At 42.6% G+C, this 20,319-nt stretch overlaps 1 protein-coding gene across 4 annotated transcripts in view; it reads right to left on the bottom strand.

Moving 5' to 3' along the window:
* Positions 1-4,106: 4,106 nt before the first annotated feature.
* CYSLTR1 (cysteinyl leukotriene receptor 1) overlaps positions 4,107-20,319 on the bottom strand; it is a 38,151-nt gene continuing 21,938 nt past the window's right edge. For 2 of the 4 annotated variants that reach the window (XM_070759799.1, XM_070759801.1), the window contains exons 2-3: positions 12,800-12,889; positions 4,107-7,408 (exon numbers count right to left, since the gene is read on the bottom strand). In XM_070759799.1, coding sequence (XP_070615900.1) covers positions 6,387-7,391 — 1,005 coding nt within the window. In that variant the 5' untranslated portion in view covers positions 7,392-7,408; positions 12,800-12,889 and the 3' untranslated portion in view covers positions 4,107-6,386. Of the gene's footprint in view, positions 7,409-12,799; positions 12,890-18,498; positions 18,655-20,319 lie in introns of all 4 variants that reach the window. The other 2 variants (XM_070759800.1, XM_070759802.1) reach the window with 2 other exon arrangements.

The raw sequence follows: 20,319 nt of genomic DNA, 5'->3' as shown, positions 1-20,319 counted from the left end.
ATTCCCCAGCCACCAGAGAATTCTGGGAGTTGAAGTGCACAAGTCTTAAAGTAGCCAAGTTTGAGGACCCCTGCTTTAAATCATGGCCCGTGTTAGCTAGATATGGCTCAGAGACACATGTAGTCTTAACTTATGGCCACAACTGAACCCAACATTTCTGTTGCTAAGTGAAACATTTGTTAAGTGCATTTTGCCCCATTTTATGACCTTTCTGGCCATAATGGTTAAGTGAATTGCTGCAGTTGTTAAGTTAGTGACACAATTGTTATGTGAAGCTGGCTTCCCTATTGACTTTGTTCATCGGAAGTTTGCCAAAGGTGTCACATGAACCCAAAACACTGCAACAATCATAAGTATGAATCAGTTGCCAAGCTTCTGAATTATGATCACATAATAATAACAACAGATTTGGAAGGGACCTTGGAGGTCTTCTAGTCCAACTCCCTGCTTAGGCAGGAGACCCTACACCACTTCAGACAAATGGTTATCCAACATCTTAAAAACTTCCACTGTTGGAGCATTCACAACTTCTGGAGACAAGCTCTTCCACTGGTTAAAATTGTTCTAACTGTCAAGAAATTTCTCCTTAGTTCTAAGTTGCTTCTCTCCTTGTTTAGTTTCCACCCATTGCTTCTTGTCCTGCCCTCAGGTGCTTTGGATAATAGCTTGACTCTCTCTTCTTTGTGGCAGCCCCTGAGATATAGAAATACTGCTATCACGTCTCCCCTAGTCCTCCTTTTCATCAAACAAGCCATGCCCAGTTCCTGCAAACATTCTTCATATGTTCTAGCCTCCAGTCTCCTAATCATCTTTCTTGTTCTTCTCTGCATTTTTTTCTAGAATCTCAACATCTTTTTTGCCTCTTGGTGACCAAATCTGAATGCTATATTCCAAGTGTGGCCTTATCAAGGCCTTATAAAGTGGTATTAACACTTCACATGATCTTGATTCTATCACTCAGTTAATGGAGCCTGGAACTGTATTGGGTTTTTTGGCAGCTGCTGCACACGGCTGGCTCCTATTTAAATGGTTGTCCACTAGGACTCCAAGATGCCTCTCACAGTTACTACTGTTGATCACAAGCATCTACTGCAGGGATGCTGCAATAGTTGGAAGTGTGCAAAATGGGCAAAAGTCACTTTTTTCAGTGCTGTTATTAACTTTGAACAGTCATTAAATGAACTGCTGTAACTTGAGGACTACCTGTATTGGAAACTCTCAAAAAAAAAATCCTCCCTTCTCCCGGAAATAGATTTTGCTCTTGGCTCCTATTTAGTCCTTAAAACTGGAATAAGATTGCCCTCCAAAATTTTATGTGCATTTACTATTACTATTAAAGAGGCCAGGGTGGCACAGCAGGTAGAGTGCTGTACTGCAGGCCACTGAAGCTGACTGTAGATCTGAAGGTCAGCGGTTCAAATCTCATCACCGGCTCAAGGTTGATTCAGCCTTCCATCCTTCCGAGGTGGGTAAAATGAGGACCCGGATTGTGGGGGCAATAGGCTGGCTCTGTTAAAAAGGACTATTGCTAACATGTTGTAATCCGCCCTGAGTCTAAGGAGAAGGGCGGCATAAAAATTGAATAAATAAACAAATAAATAAATATTACATCGTTTTTAATAGTTAAAAAACAACCAACCTTTTCCTCTATTCTGCTCTTCCCAAAAGTTGAACAATAGTTTGGTTTCAGGTTTTTAGGGTAAAGGACAATGTTTTTAAATAGATTCTCCTTCTTTCTCCAAAATCTCACTCTCCCACATCTCCTTTTGTTTGGCTTGTATTTTTAGCTCTCTGCTATAAATGCCTCTTCCTTTAATAGCAGATTGCACCTCCCAGTTTAAAATAAGAAGCTCAGTTTCCTTTTCCCTGTCAAAAAAGAAAAACTGGCTTTTGGGACGAAAGAGGAAAGTCACCCGTTATCAAAAGAGAATGTCCTCAAGATGACGCAGCCAAATATTCCCCATTCAACAGTTCTTTACCAAAAAGGGAAACTCACTTTTTAATAACTATCTGTGTGGAGCCTTAATTAACCTTAGAAACATAGAAACGTAGAAGTCTGACGGCAGAAAAAGACCTCGTGGTCCATCTAGTCTGCCCTTATACTATTTTCTGTATTTTATCTTAGGATGGATCTATGTTTATCCCAGGCATGTTTAAATTCAGTTACTGTGGATTTATCTACCACGTCTGCTGGAAGTTTGTTCCAAGGATCTACTACTCTTTCAGTAAAATAATATTTTCTCATGTTGCTTTTGATCTTTCCCCCAACTAACTTCAGATTGTGTCCCCTTGTTCTTGTGTACACTTTCCTATTAAAAACACTTCCCTCCTGGACCTTATTTAACCTTTTAACATATTTAAATGTTTCGCTCATGTCCCCCCTTTTCCTTCTGTCCTCCAGACTATACAGATTGAGTTCATGAAGTCTTTCCTGATACGTTTTATGCTTAAGACCTTCCACCATTCTTGTAGCCCGTCTTTGGACCCGTTCAATTTTGTCAACATCTTTTTGTAGGTGAGGTCTCCAGAACTGAACACAGTATTCCAAATGTGGTCTCACCAGCACTCTATATAGTGGGATCATAATCTCCCTCTTCCTGCTTGTTATACCTCTAGCTATGCAGCCAAGCATCCTACTTGCTTTCCTGACCGCCTGACTGCACTGTTCACCCATTTTGAGACTGTCAGAAATCACTACCCCTAAATCCTTTTCTTCTGAAGTTTTTGCTAACACAGAGCTGCCAATACAATACTCAGATTGAGGATTCCTTTTCCCCAAGTGCATTATTTTACATTTGGAAACATTAAACTGCAGTTTCCATTGCTTTGACCATTTATCTAGTAAAACTAAATCATTTACCATATTACAGATGCCTCCAGGAATATCAACCCTATTGCACATTCAACCTTAGTTAATTAATTCAGGATTCTCCCTGACACATTAATTGAAAATTACTAGAATTTCTAACCAGCATAAAGGACTCCAGAACTCAAAAAGTCCAATTCATCAGGAGATTCCCAGGTTAGAAAAATATGTTGTTTTTTTCTCCATATAGTTCATCTCGGCAGTCCGTAAGAGTCGAGGTGGCGCTGTGGTTAAAGTGCAGCACTGCAGACTACTTCAAGGTTCAAGGTCAACTCAGCCTGCCATCCTTCCAAGATGGGTAAAATGAGGACCCAGATTTTCGGGGGCCATAGGCTGACTCTTTAAACCCCCTAGAGAGGGCTGTAAAGAAGAAGTATCTAAGTCTAAGTGCCTTTGCTATGGCTAATTCTGCCTACTGCCAGCAGTTAGATCCTGAGCAGCTCAATAATAATAATAATAATAATAATAATAATAATAATAATAATAATAATAATAATAATAATAATAATAATAATTATTATTATTATTATTATTATTATTTATTAGATTTGTATGCCGCCCCTCACCGAAGACTCGGGGCGGCTCACAACAATAACAAAAGCAATATAATAGTAATACAAATCTAATATTAAAAAAAAAGTATATATAAAACCCCAACAATTAAAACCATACAACACATGTATACCTAACATAAAATATAAAAGCCTGGGGGAGGTGTCTCAGTTCACCCATGCCTGGCGATATAGGTGGGTCTTGAGTAATTTGCGAAAGACAAGGAGGGTGGGGGCCGTTCTAATCTCCGGGGAGAGTTGATTCCACAGAGAAGGCTCTTCCCATGGGGCCCACCAAACGACATTGTTTTGTCGATGGGACCCGGAGAAGGCCAACTCTGTGGGACCTAATCGGCCGCTGGGATTCGTGTGGTAGAAGGCGGTTCTGGAGCTCAAAGTTGATTCAGCCTTCCATCTTTCCGAGGTGGGTCAAATGAAAACCCAGATTTTATTTATTTATTTATTTGATTGTTGGGGGAGCAATGTGCTGACTCTGTAAACTGCTTAGAGAGGGCTAGACAGCACTATAAAGTGGTATATAAGTGATAATGTTCTATATGCTCAACCAGGGAATATGCAGTTATTAACAAGGATAGGAAAAGTCTCAATATCCAGTCTCAATATCTTTTGTTGTAATGTGAATGTCAGCGTTCCAAATAGCATCCAAGAAACAAATCAGAGCCCAAGGCTTCGCCTTCTTCCAAGTTTCAATTTATTAACAGCACAACTGGAGAAACTCAAATCTAAATTTACAAGGGTATCTCCTTCTCCCCCAGGTTGGAGTTCATTTCCTTGCATCTCCTCCAACAAGCCCATCACATGAACCATACATCTTCTGCCAGCGTATCCTGCAACTCCCAGCAGCTTCCGGCCAGATGCTGAACAAAAGCTGACCTTGAGAATCTAAAAGGAATGTGTCATGGCATACAGCCACCTCCCTCCCCTCAAGTTCCCACAGCAAGAAACATTCCAAAAGAACATAGCACAATGTGGCAGGCAAAAACCTTCAAGGGTTCTGGTTTTGTCCTGACAGGCAGCCTCCCCTCAAGAAAAAAATATGCCTGCAAAGAGAAAGGAAATACCTAGGAGGGCATTAGACCAAAACCGGATGCAGTATTCCAAGTGCGGCCTCATTAAGGGTTTATAAAGCAGTAGTAATACAACAAATACATTCAACTCGCTCTTCCATGTTTGTGCAAAAAGACGGAAGAGATTTGTTTCTGACAAGCTTAGCATGCACAAACTGTCTTGAGTTTCTGAGAAGAAAAAGCAAAGCGCTATTATGAAATCAACTTGTCCGGTTTAGAGTAGCACTCCCCAAGGTTTGGGGAGTTCTGGATCCATTTGTTGTCTTGAAAATCTGATTGCAAAATGTCTTCTGGAGGAGGAAATGGTCTATTTGCAAAATAGCTTACTAGGGAACCTAACCGGTTCCTTGTATTATATCTCATCTTTATTATTTTTAACAAGTAAGATGTATATATGTCCCAGCCCACTTTTTTCCTCCTATTTTCCCTGCAATAACAACTCTGGGAGATGGGTTGATGAGAAAAAAGGAGGCACTGGCCCAAAGTCGCCCAGCCACCTTTCATGCCTAAGGTGGAACTAGAATTCACCATCTCCTGGTAATTGGCCCAAAGTCGCCCAGCCACCTTTCATGCCTAAGGTGGATCTAGAACTCATTGTCTCCTGGTGATTGACCCAAAGTCATTCAGCCACTTTTCATGCCTACAGTGGGACTAGAATTCACCATCTCTTGGTGATTGACGCAAAGTCACCCAGACACCTTTCATGCCTAAGATGGAACTAGAGTTCATCCTCTCCTGGTAATTGGCCCATAATTGCCCAGCTGACTTTCATAGCTGAGATGGGAGTTGGACTCATGATCTCCCACTTTCTAGCCTGATGCCTTAACCACTAGATCCAACTGGCTATTCCAAGGCATCAGCTCCAAATCTACTTACAATTTAGTCCCTTCTCTTGCCCCATTTCCCTGCTTTTATCACTACGCTTTATTCTTGAGCAAGTGAGCACAGTTCCAAACAAAGCATTGGATTGACTTCATCATCGTCTTAAAATATCTTTCAAATTCCATTCAGGTCCCAGAGGCACGTTTAGAAGTTTGGTTGAAGCAAGGAATCTTTTGTGGCCAAGCAAATGTCTATATGCCCAAAACTTGCTCCTCTGGGCATTATGTTGAGAAACAAGGAAAACCACAGACGTACAATAACCAGCATCTCAGGTTGGCGTCTGTTTGGAGGGAGTTTGTGCAATGGCAAGGGTGTTGCTCATGTCAACTCATAGTTTGAGTTTTTACAAGTTCCTAGGGCTACAGTCAGGGGTGGGCTACTGCCCAGATGGGGTGGGGGGAAAGCAGTGGGGTAGTGAAAAAGGAGCTCCACCCCAGAGCACCCAATTTGCACTGAAAGATGTTGAAAGAAAACGCAGGGCGTCCTGCATAAGCCATGCCCACAGTGTGGTAGTAAAAATTTTGGTAGCCCCTTCACTGCCTACAGTCCAGTGATGGGCCTCTGCCACAACAGTCAGGTGCTCCACTCAGGTAGCGATTTTCAGGATGCTCACATAGCTGCGTGTCCCTGACATGCGCACGCATGCCTCCGCATGAGATTTGGCTTCTGTGCATGCGCAGCAAGCGAAATCACACACAAAGTTGCTCTCGTCCGATTTCGGTGGGGTTTTTTGCTTCTGCACATGCGCGGAAGCAAAACTGTCGGCGAAAATCGCTAAAATCTCGCTCATGTGCGCGTTCTCACACAAGATTTCACTTGCTGGGCATGTTCAGAAGTGCACCCTCATGCCAATGGGTGCACGCCTGCCCGCCTGACTTGTGACAGTCTCGGAGGGTGCTCCGGTAGTGCCAAAGACGGCAGTCTTTCACTCCTACAGTCTTCCTGTCACTTTCAAAATGTACAGGGTTTTTTTTTGCTGAGCAACAGGTGAAAAGATCTTTACATATCACACCCCACCAGGTTTCCATTCACTGCTTCCTCCTTTGAGGACAACTTCCGGTGCTGAGTACTGGAAATGGAGCCCCTTTGGAAAGTAGAAAGCCTCCTCCGGAAATTGCCTCCCGAGAAGTAATAGAGGAGCGGGTTGAAGCAACAGTTGAAGGCCGCAAGGGAGTAGGTTATCACCACCGATTTCTGCATGTAGAGGCTCTCGCAGGAGGTCTCGTCTCTCATCAAGTGGAGGTGGACGGTGCGCTGGACGTGATACGGGGTGAAGCTGATGAGGAAGACGGCGGTCACAATCAGGATCATCCAGATGGCTTTCTTACGGGTGGTTTCCTTCTTGTGCATGGGGTTCTTCAGGAGCTTGTTTAGGATCATGGTGTAGCAGATGGTGATAGTGACGAAAGGAAAGATGAAGCCGATGAACAACGAAATGTAGTGGAGGACCATCACCTTCCTCACGTCCTGGCTCCTGGGTGGCTCAAAACATTTGGTGGTGTTTTCACTAGACAAATGGGTGCTTCTCTGCAAAAACGGAGTGGTGGTCAGCGTGACGAAGAACCAAATGCCCACGCAGACCATGATGGCCCTTTTTCGGGAGATAAATTTGATGTTCCAGATGGGGAAGACAATGGCAATGCAGCGGAAGAAGCTCATTGCCGTCATGAAGAGGATGCTGCAGTACAAGTTGACATACATGGCGTAGGAGCTGATGCGGCACAAGAAGTCACCGAAGAACCAGTTGCCATTATAGAGGTAATAGACCACTCGCAGGGGAAGAGTGCATACAAACAGAAGATCGGCAATGGCGAGGTTGAACATGTATATCTGGAAAGCCGTCTTCTCGTGGTATGTCCTGATGAGGACAAACAACACGAAGGCATTTCCCACAAATCCCAGGATTGAGATTATGGAGTATGTCACGGGATAGACTTGACTCCGGAACTCAGCGATGCTGGAATTGCATGACATGTTGTGTGTCATGTTTGCGGGAAAAACCATGGGATCACACTCATCTCCTAGAGAGAGAGAAGAAGAAGAAGAAGAAGAAAAGAAGGTGGTTAGGAGGGCAGATATGACACACTCTGAATGAAATTCAAATATAAAGATTCTACCAATCTAAGAAGCTCAAAACCCCCCTGATTTCTTCTTAAATCTCATTGTGGGAGAAGGAGTGGCAGAACCTGGGGGTGGCCTGAAAAGAGGGATCAGCCTAGAATCTTGATGTAGCCACAAGTAAGTCCAACCCCACTTGAGTGCTGCAGACCCTTGTTTAATTCCAAGTGGGTGCTAACCATTAGTTGAGAAGATCGATTCAATTTAATTGAACCTTCATGGTGATGCAGTGGTTAGTATGCAGTATTGCAGTCTGACTTTGCCCACTGCCAGCAGTACAAATCCCACCAGGCTCAAGGTTGACTCGGCCTTCCATCCTTCCGAGGTCAGTAAAATGAAGATCTAGATTGTTGGGGGCATTATGCTGATTCTGTAAACCACTTAGAGAGGGCAGTAAAGCTCTGTGAAGTGGTGTATAACATAGAAACATAGAAGACTGATGGCAGAAAAAGATCTCATGGTCCATCTAGTCTGCCCTTATACTATTTTCTCTATTTTATCTTAGGATGGATATATGTTTATCCCAGGCATGTTTAAATTCAGTTACTGTGGATTTATCAACTACGTCTGCTGGAAGTTTGTTCCAAGGATCTACTACTCTTTCAGTCAAATAATATTTTCTCACGTTGCTTTTGATCTTTCCCCCAACTAACTTCAGATTGTGTCCCCTTCTTCTTGTGTTCACTTTCCTATTAAAAACACTTCCCTCCTGGACCTTATTTAACCCTTTAACATATTTAAATGTTTCGATCATGTCCCCCCTTTTCCTTCTGTCCTCCAGACCAGTGTTTTTCAACCAGTGTGCCGTGGCACACTAGTGTACCGCGAGACATGGTCAGGTGTGCTGCGAAGAAGGAAGCTCAGGTTCCGGTCTCGCAACTTTTTGTTGAGAGAGTGAGAGTGAGAAAGAGAGAGAGAAAGAAAGAGAGAAAGAGAGAGAAAGAAAGCAAGAGAGAGAGAAAGAGAGAAAGAGTGAGTGAGAGAGAGAAAACAAGAGAGAGAAAGAAAAGAGAGAGAAAGCAAGAGTGAGAGAGAAAGAAGGCAAGAGAGAGAGAAAGAGAGAGAGAGAGAAAAAAAAAGAGAGGAAGGGAGAGAGAGAGAGAGAGAGAAATGAGCAAAAAGGGGAGGAAAAAAGAGAAATGAGAAAATGATTGAGGCAGAGAATGAAAGGAAAGAGAGAGAAACAAAAGAGAGAGAGAAGTGACTCTTGATTTAAAGCATATGATAAAAAGCACCCAAAGAATAAGAGAGAAAACCCCCCAGCCCTCACCTGTTTTTGGAAGTGGTTCATGAGTGTGTGTACACATACACACACGGGTGGGGAGGAGACAGGGATGGAAAAAGAGAGGAGAGTGTCTTAGGGTGTCATTTTGTGTCATTTTGGTTGGTGGTGTGCCCCAGGATTTTGCAAATGTAAAAAATGTGCCTCGGCTCAAAAAAGGTTGAAAATCACTGCTCCAGACTATACAGATTGAGTTCATTAAGTCTTTCCTGATACGTTTTATGCTTAAGACCTTCCACCATTCTTGTAGCCCGTCTTTGGACCCGTTCAATTTTGTCAATACTGTATCTTTTTGTAGGTGAGGTCTCCAGAACTGAACACAGTATTCCAAATGTGGTCTTATCAGCACTCTATATAGCGGGATCATAATCTCCCTCTTCCTGCTTGTTATACCTCTAGCTATGCAGCCAAGCACAAGTATAAGTGCTATTGCTATTTTATTATTACTATTACTATTATTGTTTTATTATTATGGTTTTATGCCGACAACTGTCTGTAATGAAATCATCCAAAGACCATCTAAAGAAGTTCTACAGACTATGAAGGGTTTCCATCTAGGCTACTTCTCATAACAGAATAGCAAGCTCAAAAGTGTTAGCACCTTATCCTGATTTGTGTATCGGCCAAATAAATGAATCCGACTATTTAATTAGACATTCCCCTAATTAGACACAATTCTGCATTGTGTCTAGTCCAGTGAAACTTTTAATTTACAGTATTTCTATTTCTATTGAAGACAATATAATCAGATAACCAGAAGGGGGCAATCCTGGTTAAAAAGGATCGGGTTATATGGCTAAGTAAAAGAATTGATGACGTTCTCAGTTGGATCTCAGTGAAAAGGTAATTGGTACAGTATTACATGGAAAAAATGAGAATAGTCCCACAAATATTTATATCTTGCCAGGCTTGGGGCAATTAAATCTCAGCCCCCTGGCCACCGAAATGAGATATATGTTGTATGATTGAACAAGTATGATTGTTTTTTTAAAAAAATATTGGTTTTTTAGATTGTAATTTTAAATTTAATTAGATTTGCCTTTGTACTGTATTGTTATATTATATGCTGTTAGCCGCCCAGAGTCCTCAGATAAGGGCATCATACAAATCAATCAATCAATCAATCAATCAATCAATCAAACAAACAAAGGAATATTTCTCTCTGACTTGTTAAAATCTCATGTTTGCTTTTTTGGAATAATCCTCCATGGAATTGAAATGTCCTAGTTTTGGGTACCCCTGGAAGCTAGAAAATGATGGTTAGATGTCCTGAAACACCATTGACTGATGGGCAGTTAATTGCAAACCCCAAGTTTTGAAGCAAGAAAACCCAAGCTCGTTCCTTTGACATCCCTAACTAAAGCCAAAAATGATTTATATTAAAACCCAGGAGGTGGTTTAGAAATGCTACGCTGGATGAACCAATGTTCCCCATGTTCCTTCCCTCCTAATTGTGCAGCTTATAATAATAAAATCTTCATTTCTTTCAAAGATAATGGATTAAATTAAAGATGCAGAAGAAATTGAAAACATAACGCCCCATCAGAAAAATGGAAAAGCATTATTTACTTTGGAAAACCTCAAAGAGTACATCCTAAATTGCTATATTACTTAGCAAGGAATCAAATAGTTCAATGAATAAGACTCCAGACCATTTCAAGTAGCTGTAATGTGTAGAAAAAGTGGGCATATTCAGATATATATTCACTGAAAGCCTTTATACCATTTAAGTGTATTTTCTATTTTAGACTCCCTCCAATCTTATTTCTAAGTAAGTCCGTAAAGAGTCCGTAAGGACTTGGGTGGCCTATAAATCTCAATAATAAATAGTAAATCTCAATGATAAATTTGCCGATCCATGGCCCTAAATTCCATACATTTATATACAATTAAAACTCTCACTGCCATGACCTTTACTTGGGCAAGAGTGAATCACAAGGCAACAATTTCTGAATCAAACTACCTTTAAATGGGCTAATGTGTTCAAAATCTGGGATCCGTGATTCCAGAAGGAAAGAAATTTGGGGAAGTTTTATTTCATTTATTTATTTATTCAACTTCTGTGCTGCCCTTCTCCTGAGACTCAGGGTGGCTTACAACAAAGGTAATATAAACATGTTAGAAATCTAAATAAAATTATAATTTAAAAATCCCCATAGTTAAAAACAAACAGATTCATACATCATACATCGTACATTCATTCACTGGGCAGGGTAAGATATTACAATTTCAATGACCCCAAGCCTTCCGGCAGAGGTGGGTCTTTAAAACTATTTGGAAGAGAAGGCACACCGGGTGTGATGTCTTGAAACTAGACCATGAATCCAAACATTGCTCAACATCTATCCATCCATCCATCCATCCATCCATCCATCCATCCATCCATCCATCCATCCATCTATCTATCGTATCTAGTCAAGTACGTATTGTTAGTATACAAAGATATAACAATGATTATATACATGATATTGGTACTAATAATAGAGAAACATTAAGACAGGGATGGGAGGCACACTGGTGCACTTAGGCATGCTCCTTACTGACGTCTTAGGAATCAGGTGAGGTCAACAGTGGATAGTCTAAGGGTAAAGGTTTTTTTGGGGGGGGTTGGTTGGTGATGATACTACAGAGTCAGGTAGTGAGTTCCATGCATTAACTACTCAGTTGTTAAAGTCATATTTCCTACACTCGACTTTGGAGCGGTTTACTTTGAGTTGCATCTGTTATGCGCTCATGTATTGTTGAGATTGAAGCTGAAGTAGTTGTTGACAGGAAGGACGTTGCAGCAGATGATTTAATGGTCTATGCTTAGGTTGTGTTTAATTCGATGTAGTTCTAAGCCGAGGATTTCAAATCTGATTATGTCGGGTATTCTGTTGCGAGCGGTTTCTCTAACATGGTTTCTTCAACATAATATCAGATTGATCATGCTTCCCCTTATACCTATCAAAAGATTGTTGGGGAACTTGGTGAAAGGCAGATGGAGACATTGACTTAAATGAATCCCAGCGGCCGGTTAGGTCCCACAGGGTCGGCTTTCTCCAGGTCCCGTCAACCAGACAATGTCGTATGGCGGGGCCTAGGGGAAGAGCCTTCTCTGTGGGGGCCCCAGCCCTCTGGAATCAGCTTCCCCCAGAGATTCGTATGCCCCCCCTCCTGGCCTTTCACAAGAGTCTCAAGACTCATTTATGTCACCAGTCTTGGGGCAATTGGATCTAGACCCCATGGCCAATAAATGTGATGTATGGCTGTGACTGAATTGTTTGATTGATTTTAATATACTAGGTTTTAAGTTTACGTAGTTTTTTAAAATTAATTAGATTTGTTTTGTATTCACTGTTTTATATTGTATCCTGTGAGCCGCCCCAAGTCTTCAAAGAGGGGCGGCATACAAATCTAATAAGTAGTATTTCTCGTTTTCCCCCCCTGCCACGATATTAGAATATAAAAAATTATAGATATATAATTTTATAGCATATGGATATGTAGAAAATAATTGCATCTTAACTTACTTGAAAAATAGCTGGATTTGCACTTGTGTTGACGTTTGTTTAAATGTTTTGTTTGTGGGGGTTTTTTTTTTAAATTCAGTAAAAATTATTTTTTTAAAAAATCTAATAAATAGTAATAGTAATAAATCCAAGGATTGAACTAGCCATGGACAAATACCACCATGAATCACATATAGATGGCAAGGGCGTAGCCTGTTGAAGATGGGACCACAGTTCAAAATTTGGGGACGCCCAGCCCCTTGTGTGAGGGACCCTTGGTGCTTTCCGAGGTTGGTGGTTTCCTGCAGAAGTTTCACTACCCAAACTATGCAAATTGTATGGATGATTTTGCCTAGTTGGTAATGAATAGTCTGAAACACCCCCCCCCACACACACACACACAACAAGCTCAAAGAGTACCAAGGACCGCTTCATTTCAACCCTAAGCTACAAATGTTCCTCTTAATCAGAGCCCTTCATATACTCTCTCCAAGCCAAAGAACCATTCAAGTTCTACTCACATCCTTATGAAGATTTCTGCTTTCTGAACTGAGATGAGATCCTCCAGAAAAATGGGGCAGAGCTGATAACTGGACCAAAGTTCTCCAATCCTGTTCAAGACAGAAAGTGGGAAAGGGGAGAGAAATAAATGTACCGTGGTACCTCTACTTAAGAACTTAATTCATTCCATGATCAGGTTCTTAAATAGAAAGGTTTGTAAGTAGATGCAATTTTCCCCATAGGAATCAATGTAAAAGCAAATGATGCGTGCAAACCCACTAGGAAAGAAATAAAAGCTTGGAATTTGGGTGGGAGGAGGAGGAAGAGGACAGTTGGTGGCCAGAGCGAAGGGAGGGTTTCTTTTCTATGGGCGCTGGCAGAGGTTTATTCCCTCTCCAAGGGCCCAGAGAAAGGAAAATGTTCATTCACTCTGGACTGCCAAAGCCTCCTTAAGCGCCACCGAAAGGCTCCAGCCCAGAAAAGCCTGAGATGGCTGGGATTAAAGGAGGAATGGCAGGAAACTGACCGGGCCTTCGTGCCGCTCTCAAATTTCCTGGGAAATTTTTCCAGGCTCGGGTTCTTAAGGAGAAAATGGTTCTTAAGAAGAGGCAAAAAAATCTTGAACTTCTAGAAAAGTTCTTAAGTAGAGGCGTTCTTAAGTAGAGGTACCACTGTATTTCAATACGTTGGAGTCCGGGAAATGTGTTTCTGTTTTTAATTAGAATTACTGCTTTGACACAACGTGGTTAAGAAATAAGTGCTCCCAACTACATTTTTCTAAGTGCTTCCTGGAAGATTAAATTGCCCAAATTGATTCAAGCAGAAACATCACACCCTTGAAAAAAAACAAAACAAAAGCATCTCTAACATAGCAACAGAAAATCTTTTTAAACTTCTATGGTATATGCAGGGATGGTTGGTAGATCAGGAGCTGCACAACATGTGTTTGAATATTCAAACATGCATGCACACAACCACACCAGGCTCCACACATACCTGCAAGCCTACACACAAACTCCGAGGCAAATACATCCCAGCAGTAATGGGCAGCCAAAATTTTTACTGCCACGCTGTGGGTGTGGCTTATTTTTGTGGGTGTGGCTTGATGGTCATGTGACTGGGTAGGAGTAGCTTGCCGACCATGTGATCAGGTGGGAGTGGCTTGAACAATCATCACCATTCAAGTGAACTTAAATAAGGTCCAGGAGGGAAGTGTTTTTAATAGGAAAGTGAACACAAGAACAAGGGGACACAATCTGAAGTTAGTTGGGGGAAAGATCAAAAGCAACATGAGAAAATATTATTTTACTGAAAGAGTAGTAGATCCTTGGAACAAACTTCCAGCAGACGTGGTTGGTAAATCCACAGTAACTAAATTTAAACATGCCTGGGATAAACATAGATCCATCCTAAGATAAAATACAGAAAATAGTATAAGGGCAGACTAGATGGACCATGAGGTCTTTTTCTGCCGTCAGACTTCTATGTTTCTATGTAACTGTTAAGTTCTCGACTTACAACCTCACCAGGGTGACAATTTGGGGCGACAATTTGCTTTGCGTTTCCCGCGCTCTCCTTCCTGGGTCGCCCCCTGCCTCAAGCTGGGTAGCTAAACGAACGGGTGCCGATTAGCTGTTGAGAAAAGAGGGGGGAGGAAATGGGCCCCCTACAACTCCTGCCGGTGCTGGTCTCCCTGCCGCTTTCTGAGGAGGCGGAAGAGGATGGGAGGGAGGGATAGTCAGCTGGAGCTGGGCACACAGGTTCATTTCCACCAGTGGAACTGCGTTCCACCTCGTCCTGCCTGCTGTCCACCCCTGCATCCCAGGAAGAATATAGTTAGAAACAGAAAAAGTGCGCTCGCAAATTCTTCTCCTGACTCCCAGGGATTTAGGCTTGAAATACTGTATTCTTTTGTTGCAGTTTCCACCAGGGTTTGTGCTTTTATTGGGTATTTATCGGGTATCATTTATTGCTTTTATTATCATACAAGTAGTCCTTTACTTGCAACAGTTTCTTTAGTGACTCTTTAAAGTTACAATGGTTTGCCAATTGCACAATGGCGGATAGAACAGTGCTCCAGAGGGTTAACGTCGTTGCCCAGAGGATCATTGGTTGCCCTCTCCCCTCTTTGGAAGAACTTTAGAGCTCAAATAATAATGATAATGATGATGATGATAATGACAGCAAGGGTTTTTTTTTTGCTTCTGCGCATGCTGAAACATGGCGCACCTTCGGCTCCATGCGCGATTTTGCTTTCTTCACAGGTACAGCAGCAAAATAGCACTGGTCCTGCAAGAACTTACAAGCCGCGGCGGCGAGCGCAATTTACCATTCCGGCTCATAGCCCACCGCTGCCACAGTGCCTCTGCAAATTAAAACGCCTGCAGCCCCCTAAAGCGCCGTTTTTGCTGTCGGAGGGTTGCAGAAGGCTGTCGCAGCTAAAAACGGAGCTGGGGAGCCTGTTTTCACTAACAGAGTGCTTGGGCCACCACAAGCCCCCCCCCCCCGACATGAGTGAAACAGAGCTGGCCATGCCCACCCTGGCCATGCCCCCTGCGCCCATCGAGGTCAAACACAACCCTGGTGTGGCCCTTAATGAAATTGAGTGTGACACCCCTGCGTTAGCTCTATAGAATATTGTTTTCTTGACATCTTTGTGGCACTGTTGAAGCAAGGTGGAGCAGGAAGGGATGGAGGGGAAGCTGTCCTGAAATAAGGAAGTATCCACTTACAAACCCCATTTAGGTTTAAAGTCTCCTGTTTGCACAGTTTGCGCAATCTTCTAATTTAAGCCCTGCTGAATCATAAACTTCCTTTTTAATTTTGACCAATGGATTGTTTGGATCTAAGGTTGAGGGTTTTAGAGTTGACCTACAAAACCGCCAAACAGAACTAGTGAAATTCTGAAGAAGTTCTCTGAAGAAGAAGAAGAAGAAGGGGAAGGGGAGGAAGAGGAAGAAGAAGAACAACAACAAGATGAAGAAGGAGAAGGAGAGGAAGAACAACAACAAGATGAAGAAGAAGGAGGAGGAGGAGAGGGAGGGGAAGGAGAGGAAGAGGAAGAAAAAGAGGAAGAGGAGGAAGAGGAAGAAGAAGGAGAAGGTGGAGGAGAAGAAGGAGAGGAAGAACAACAACAAGATGAAGAAGAAGAAGAAGGAGGAGAGGGAGAGGAAGGGGAAGGAGAGGAAGAGGAAGGGGAAGGAGAGGAAGAGGAAGAAAAAGAGGAAGAGGAGGAAGAGGAAGAAGAAGGAGGAGGTGGAGGAGAAGAAGGAGAGGAAGAACAACAACAAGATGAAGAAGAAGAAGAAGAAGAAGAAGAAGAAGGAGAGGGAGAGGAAGGAGAGGAAGAGGAAGGGGAAGGAGAGGAAGAGGAAGAAAAAGAGGAAGAGGAGGAAGAGGAAGAAGAAGGAGGAGGTGGAGGAGAAGAAGGAGAGGAAGAACAACAACAAGATGAAGAAGAAGAAGAAGAAGGAGAGGGAGAGGAAGGGGAAGGAGAGGAAGGGGAAGGAGAGGAAGAGGAAGAAAAAGAGGAAGAGGAGGAAGAGGAAGAAGAAGGAGGAGGTGGAGGAGAAGAAGGAGAGGAAGAACAACAACAAGATGAAGAAGAAGAAGGAGAGGGAGAGGAATGGGAAGTAGAGGAAGAGGAAGAAAAAGAGGAAGAGGAGGAAGAAAAAGGAGAAGGAGGAGAAGGAGAGGAAGAGGAAGAACAACAAGAAGAAGAAGAAGAAGAAGAAGAAGAAGAAGAAGGCGAGGGAGAGGGAGGGGAAGGGGAAGGAGAGGAAGAGGAAGAAAAAGAGGAAGAGGAGAAAGAGGAAGAAGAGGAAGAGGAAGCAGAAGGGGAAGGGGAGGAACAACAACAACAAGATGAAGGAGAAGAAGGGGAAGGAGAAGGAGAGGGAGGGGAAGGAGAGGAAGAAAAAGAGGAAGAGGAGGAAGAGGAAGAAGGAAGGAGGAGGAGACTCCATATTTGGCCTGACTTTAACCTTTGATGGGTCAAAGGAGTGTTGTAGAAAACCTCCCCAAGCTGAGCTGTCTTTTCCAAAGAATACATTATTGCATAGTTGTTTACATCTGCTTGCTCAACGCAATTATTTCGTTATTACTAGCTCACATTTGATTTTCCTGTTGATTCTAATTTAAGTAAGATGTTGCCATGGTATTCCTTAAAACAAGGCATCAAAAGAATTCTTCATCAATGAGAGTTTTCATACCAACAGCTCAACTTCAGATGGTGTGTGAACTTGCTGGGATTAATTTGAGGATAGCGAAGGCTCCGTTCTGGAAGACTGACCCAAGAAGTCTACTTGAGTAATCGGGCAGTCATTGTGTAGACCAGAGGTCTTCAAACCTGGCAACTTTAAGACGTGTGGACTTCAACTCCCAGAATTCTGTTGTGCTGTGCTGTGTTGAGCTGGTTGGAGAATTCTGGGAGTTGAAGTCCACTACTCTTAAAGTTGCCAAGTTTGAGGACCCCTGCTCTATACTATCCTCAACTTTCCACCACAAGGGAACCCCAGATTTGTGTCACTAGGCAAGAGCGCTAAATGAATTTTGTCCCATTCTATGACCTTTCATGCACAGTTGTCAAGTTAGTAACATGGTTGTTAAGCGAATCTGGCTTCCCCTTTGATTTGCCTGTCAGAAGGTCCCAAAAAGTGATCCTGTGACCCCGGGACACTGCAACGGTCATAAATACATGCCAATTGCCAAGAGTCCAAATTCTGATTACGCGGCCATCATGACACAACACTCGTAAGTCACTTTACATTTTTTTAGTGCTGTTGCAACTTCAAACAGTCACTATTCAATTCAATTCAATTTATTAGATTTGTATGCTGCCCCTCTCCGAAGACTCAGGGCGGCTCACAACAACAATAAAAGCAATATTCTAGCAAAAACAAATCTAATATTAAAAAGAACATAAAAACCCTATCATATTTAAAAAGCAAACAACACATACATATCCAAACAAAAATATCAAAAAAGCCTGGGGGAAAGGTGTCTCAACTCCCCCATGCCTGGCGGTATAGATAGGTCTTGAGTACCTTACGAAAGACAAGGAGGGTGAGGGCAGTTCTAATCTCCGGGGGGGAGTTGATTCCAGAGGGCCGGGGCCACCACAGAGAAGGCTCTTCCCCTGGGGCCCGCCAAATGACATTGTTTAGTCGACGGGACTCGGAGAAGGCCAACTCTGTGGGACCTTATCGGTCACTGGGATTCGTGCGGTAGCAGGTAGTTCCGGAGGTACTCTGGTCCAATGCCATGTAAATAAATGTTTGTAATTCCAGGATCATCTGTACACCCATACATACATTTTAATGAGGCAAGGCTATGGATTATGGGCTTAGATTTCAGTGGAGCAGGTCTTTTGTTTTGCACAATAGCAATAGCACTTAGAATTATATGCTGCTTCAACAGTACTTTACAGTCCTCTCTAAGCAGTTTTACAGAGTCAGCCTCTTGCCCCCAACAATCTGGGTCTTCATTTTACCGACCTTGGAAGGATGGAAGGCTGAGTCAACCTTGAACTGGTCAGGATCGAACTGCTGGCAGTGGGCAGAGTTAACTATAAGAACATAAGAACATAAGAAGAGCCCTGCTGAATCAAGCCAAAGCCCATCGAGTCCAGCATTCTGTGTCACACAGTGGCCCACCAATTGTCCATGGGGATCTTGAGCAGAAAGAGAATTATAACAATAGCAATAGTATTTAGACTTACATACTGCTTCACAGTTGTTTACAGCCCTCTCTATGTGGTTTTACAGAGTCAGCCTCTTGCCCCCAACAATCTGGGTCTTCATTTTACCAGAAGGACAGAAGGCTGAGTCAACCTTGAACTGGTCAGGATCGAACTGCTGGCAGTGGGCAGAGTTAACTATAACAATAGCAATAGCACTTAGACTTATATTTATTTATTTTTATTTATTTATTTTATTTATTGAATTTGTATGCCGCCCCTCTCCGTAGACTCGGGGTGGCTAACAACAGTAATAAAAAACATCATGTAAATCCAATACTAAAAACAACTAAAAAAACCCTTATTATAAAACTAAACATCCATACAAACAAACAAACATACCATGCATAAATTGTAAAGGCCTAGGGGGAAAGAATGTCTCAATTCCCCCATGCCTGATGGCAGAGGTGGGTTTTAAGGAGCTTACAAAAGGCAAGGAGGGTGGGGGCAATTCTAATCTCTGGGGGGAGTTGATTCCAGAGGGCTGGGGCCGCCACAGAGAAGGCTTTTCCCCTGGGCCCTGCCAAGCGACATTGCTTTGTTGACGGGACCCGGAGAAGGCTCACTCTGTGGGACCTAACCGGTCGCTGGGATTCGTGCGGCAGAAGGCGGTCTCGTAGATACCCTGGTCCGGTGCCATGAAGGGCTTTATAGGTGATGACCAACACTTTGAATTGTGACCGGAAATTGATCGGCAACCAATGCAGACTTTATAGTGCCGTACAGCCCTTTCTAAGCGGTTTTACACACTCAGCATTTATTGTCCCCAACAATCTGGGTCTTAATTTTGCCAGCCTCAGAAGGATGGGAGAGCTGAGTCAACCTTCAGCCTGGTGAGATTCGATCTGCCAAACTGCTGGCAGCCAGTGATCAACAGAAGTAGCCTGCAGTAATGATCTCATCTCCTGCTTTTAATCAGATCACAGACTAATCCAATTGGTCCTAAACTGCTTTTCAACTCCCAACTGGCTACTTGGGATGTTCCTGATTATAGCCAGAAGGACAGCAGGGGTTTCGCTAGGAGTTTTGCTGTGAACATGTCCTTTTGACCAGATGAATCAACAATGAAAAACCGGATAGCATCCTGCAGGGACAATTCTGACGATCTTAAGATCTACTCAGTTACATAATAAAAATACAATTGTTTTGTGGAAAGTTTAAGACAGACATCAGTCTGACTCAACATTCTTGTTTATTTGCTTAGTTTTAAATCTACCTGGCCCCTTAGAAACGTATATAAACGGTGCTTCCCCTGGCTACGTGCAATCACTATCTGCTGTTTCATTTCCTGATAACTTGATTGCGATCTCTGTTGTTAGAAACTTTATCTGAGTAAAGGGTTTTTTTAAATAAACAAAACAGTGCTTGACATAAAAACAATTCAGTGATCTAAAAAAAACCACCACCCACCCACCAAGCCATTGGGAAAAAATAGAGAGAGCTAAACATAGTGTCAGCATTCCAAATAATCTCCGACAAATAAATCAGAGTCCAAATCTTAGTCTACTTCCAAGTTCCAATTTATTAACAGAGCCTTGTTGGTTGTGAACTGTAGTAAACCTGATGTACTAACTTTTCCTACAGTTTTCCACCCAGGTTAAGGTTTATCCCTCATCCCCACAACCACAAGTTCATCACATGAGCCACTTTGGTTCTCTCAAAGTTCACGACCCTCCCTGTGCTTCCGGCTGGTGCTGAACAAAAGATGACCTTGAATCTCTGGAAAGAATTTGTTGTGCCTAGTATGTTTCCCTCTCATGCAACCACCCCTCCCTAATTCTCAAAGTACTTTTATACTTGTGG

The sequence above is a fragment of the Erythrolamprus reginae genome, chromosome 8, assembly GCF_031021105.1.
Source record: "Erythrolamprus reginae isolate rEryReg1 chromosome 8, rEryReg1.hap1, whole genome shotgun sequence".
In the NCBI taxonomy this organism is placed as follows: domain Eukaryota; kingdom Metazoa; phylum Chordata; class Lepidosauria; order Squamata; family Dipsadidae; genus Erythrolamprus; species Erythrolamprus reginae.
This window is presented reverse-complemented; position numbering and strand designations above follow the sequence as displayed.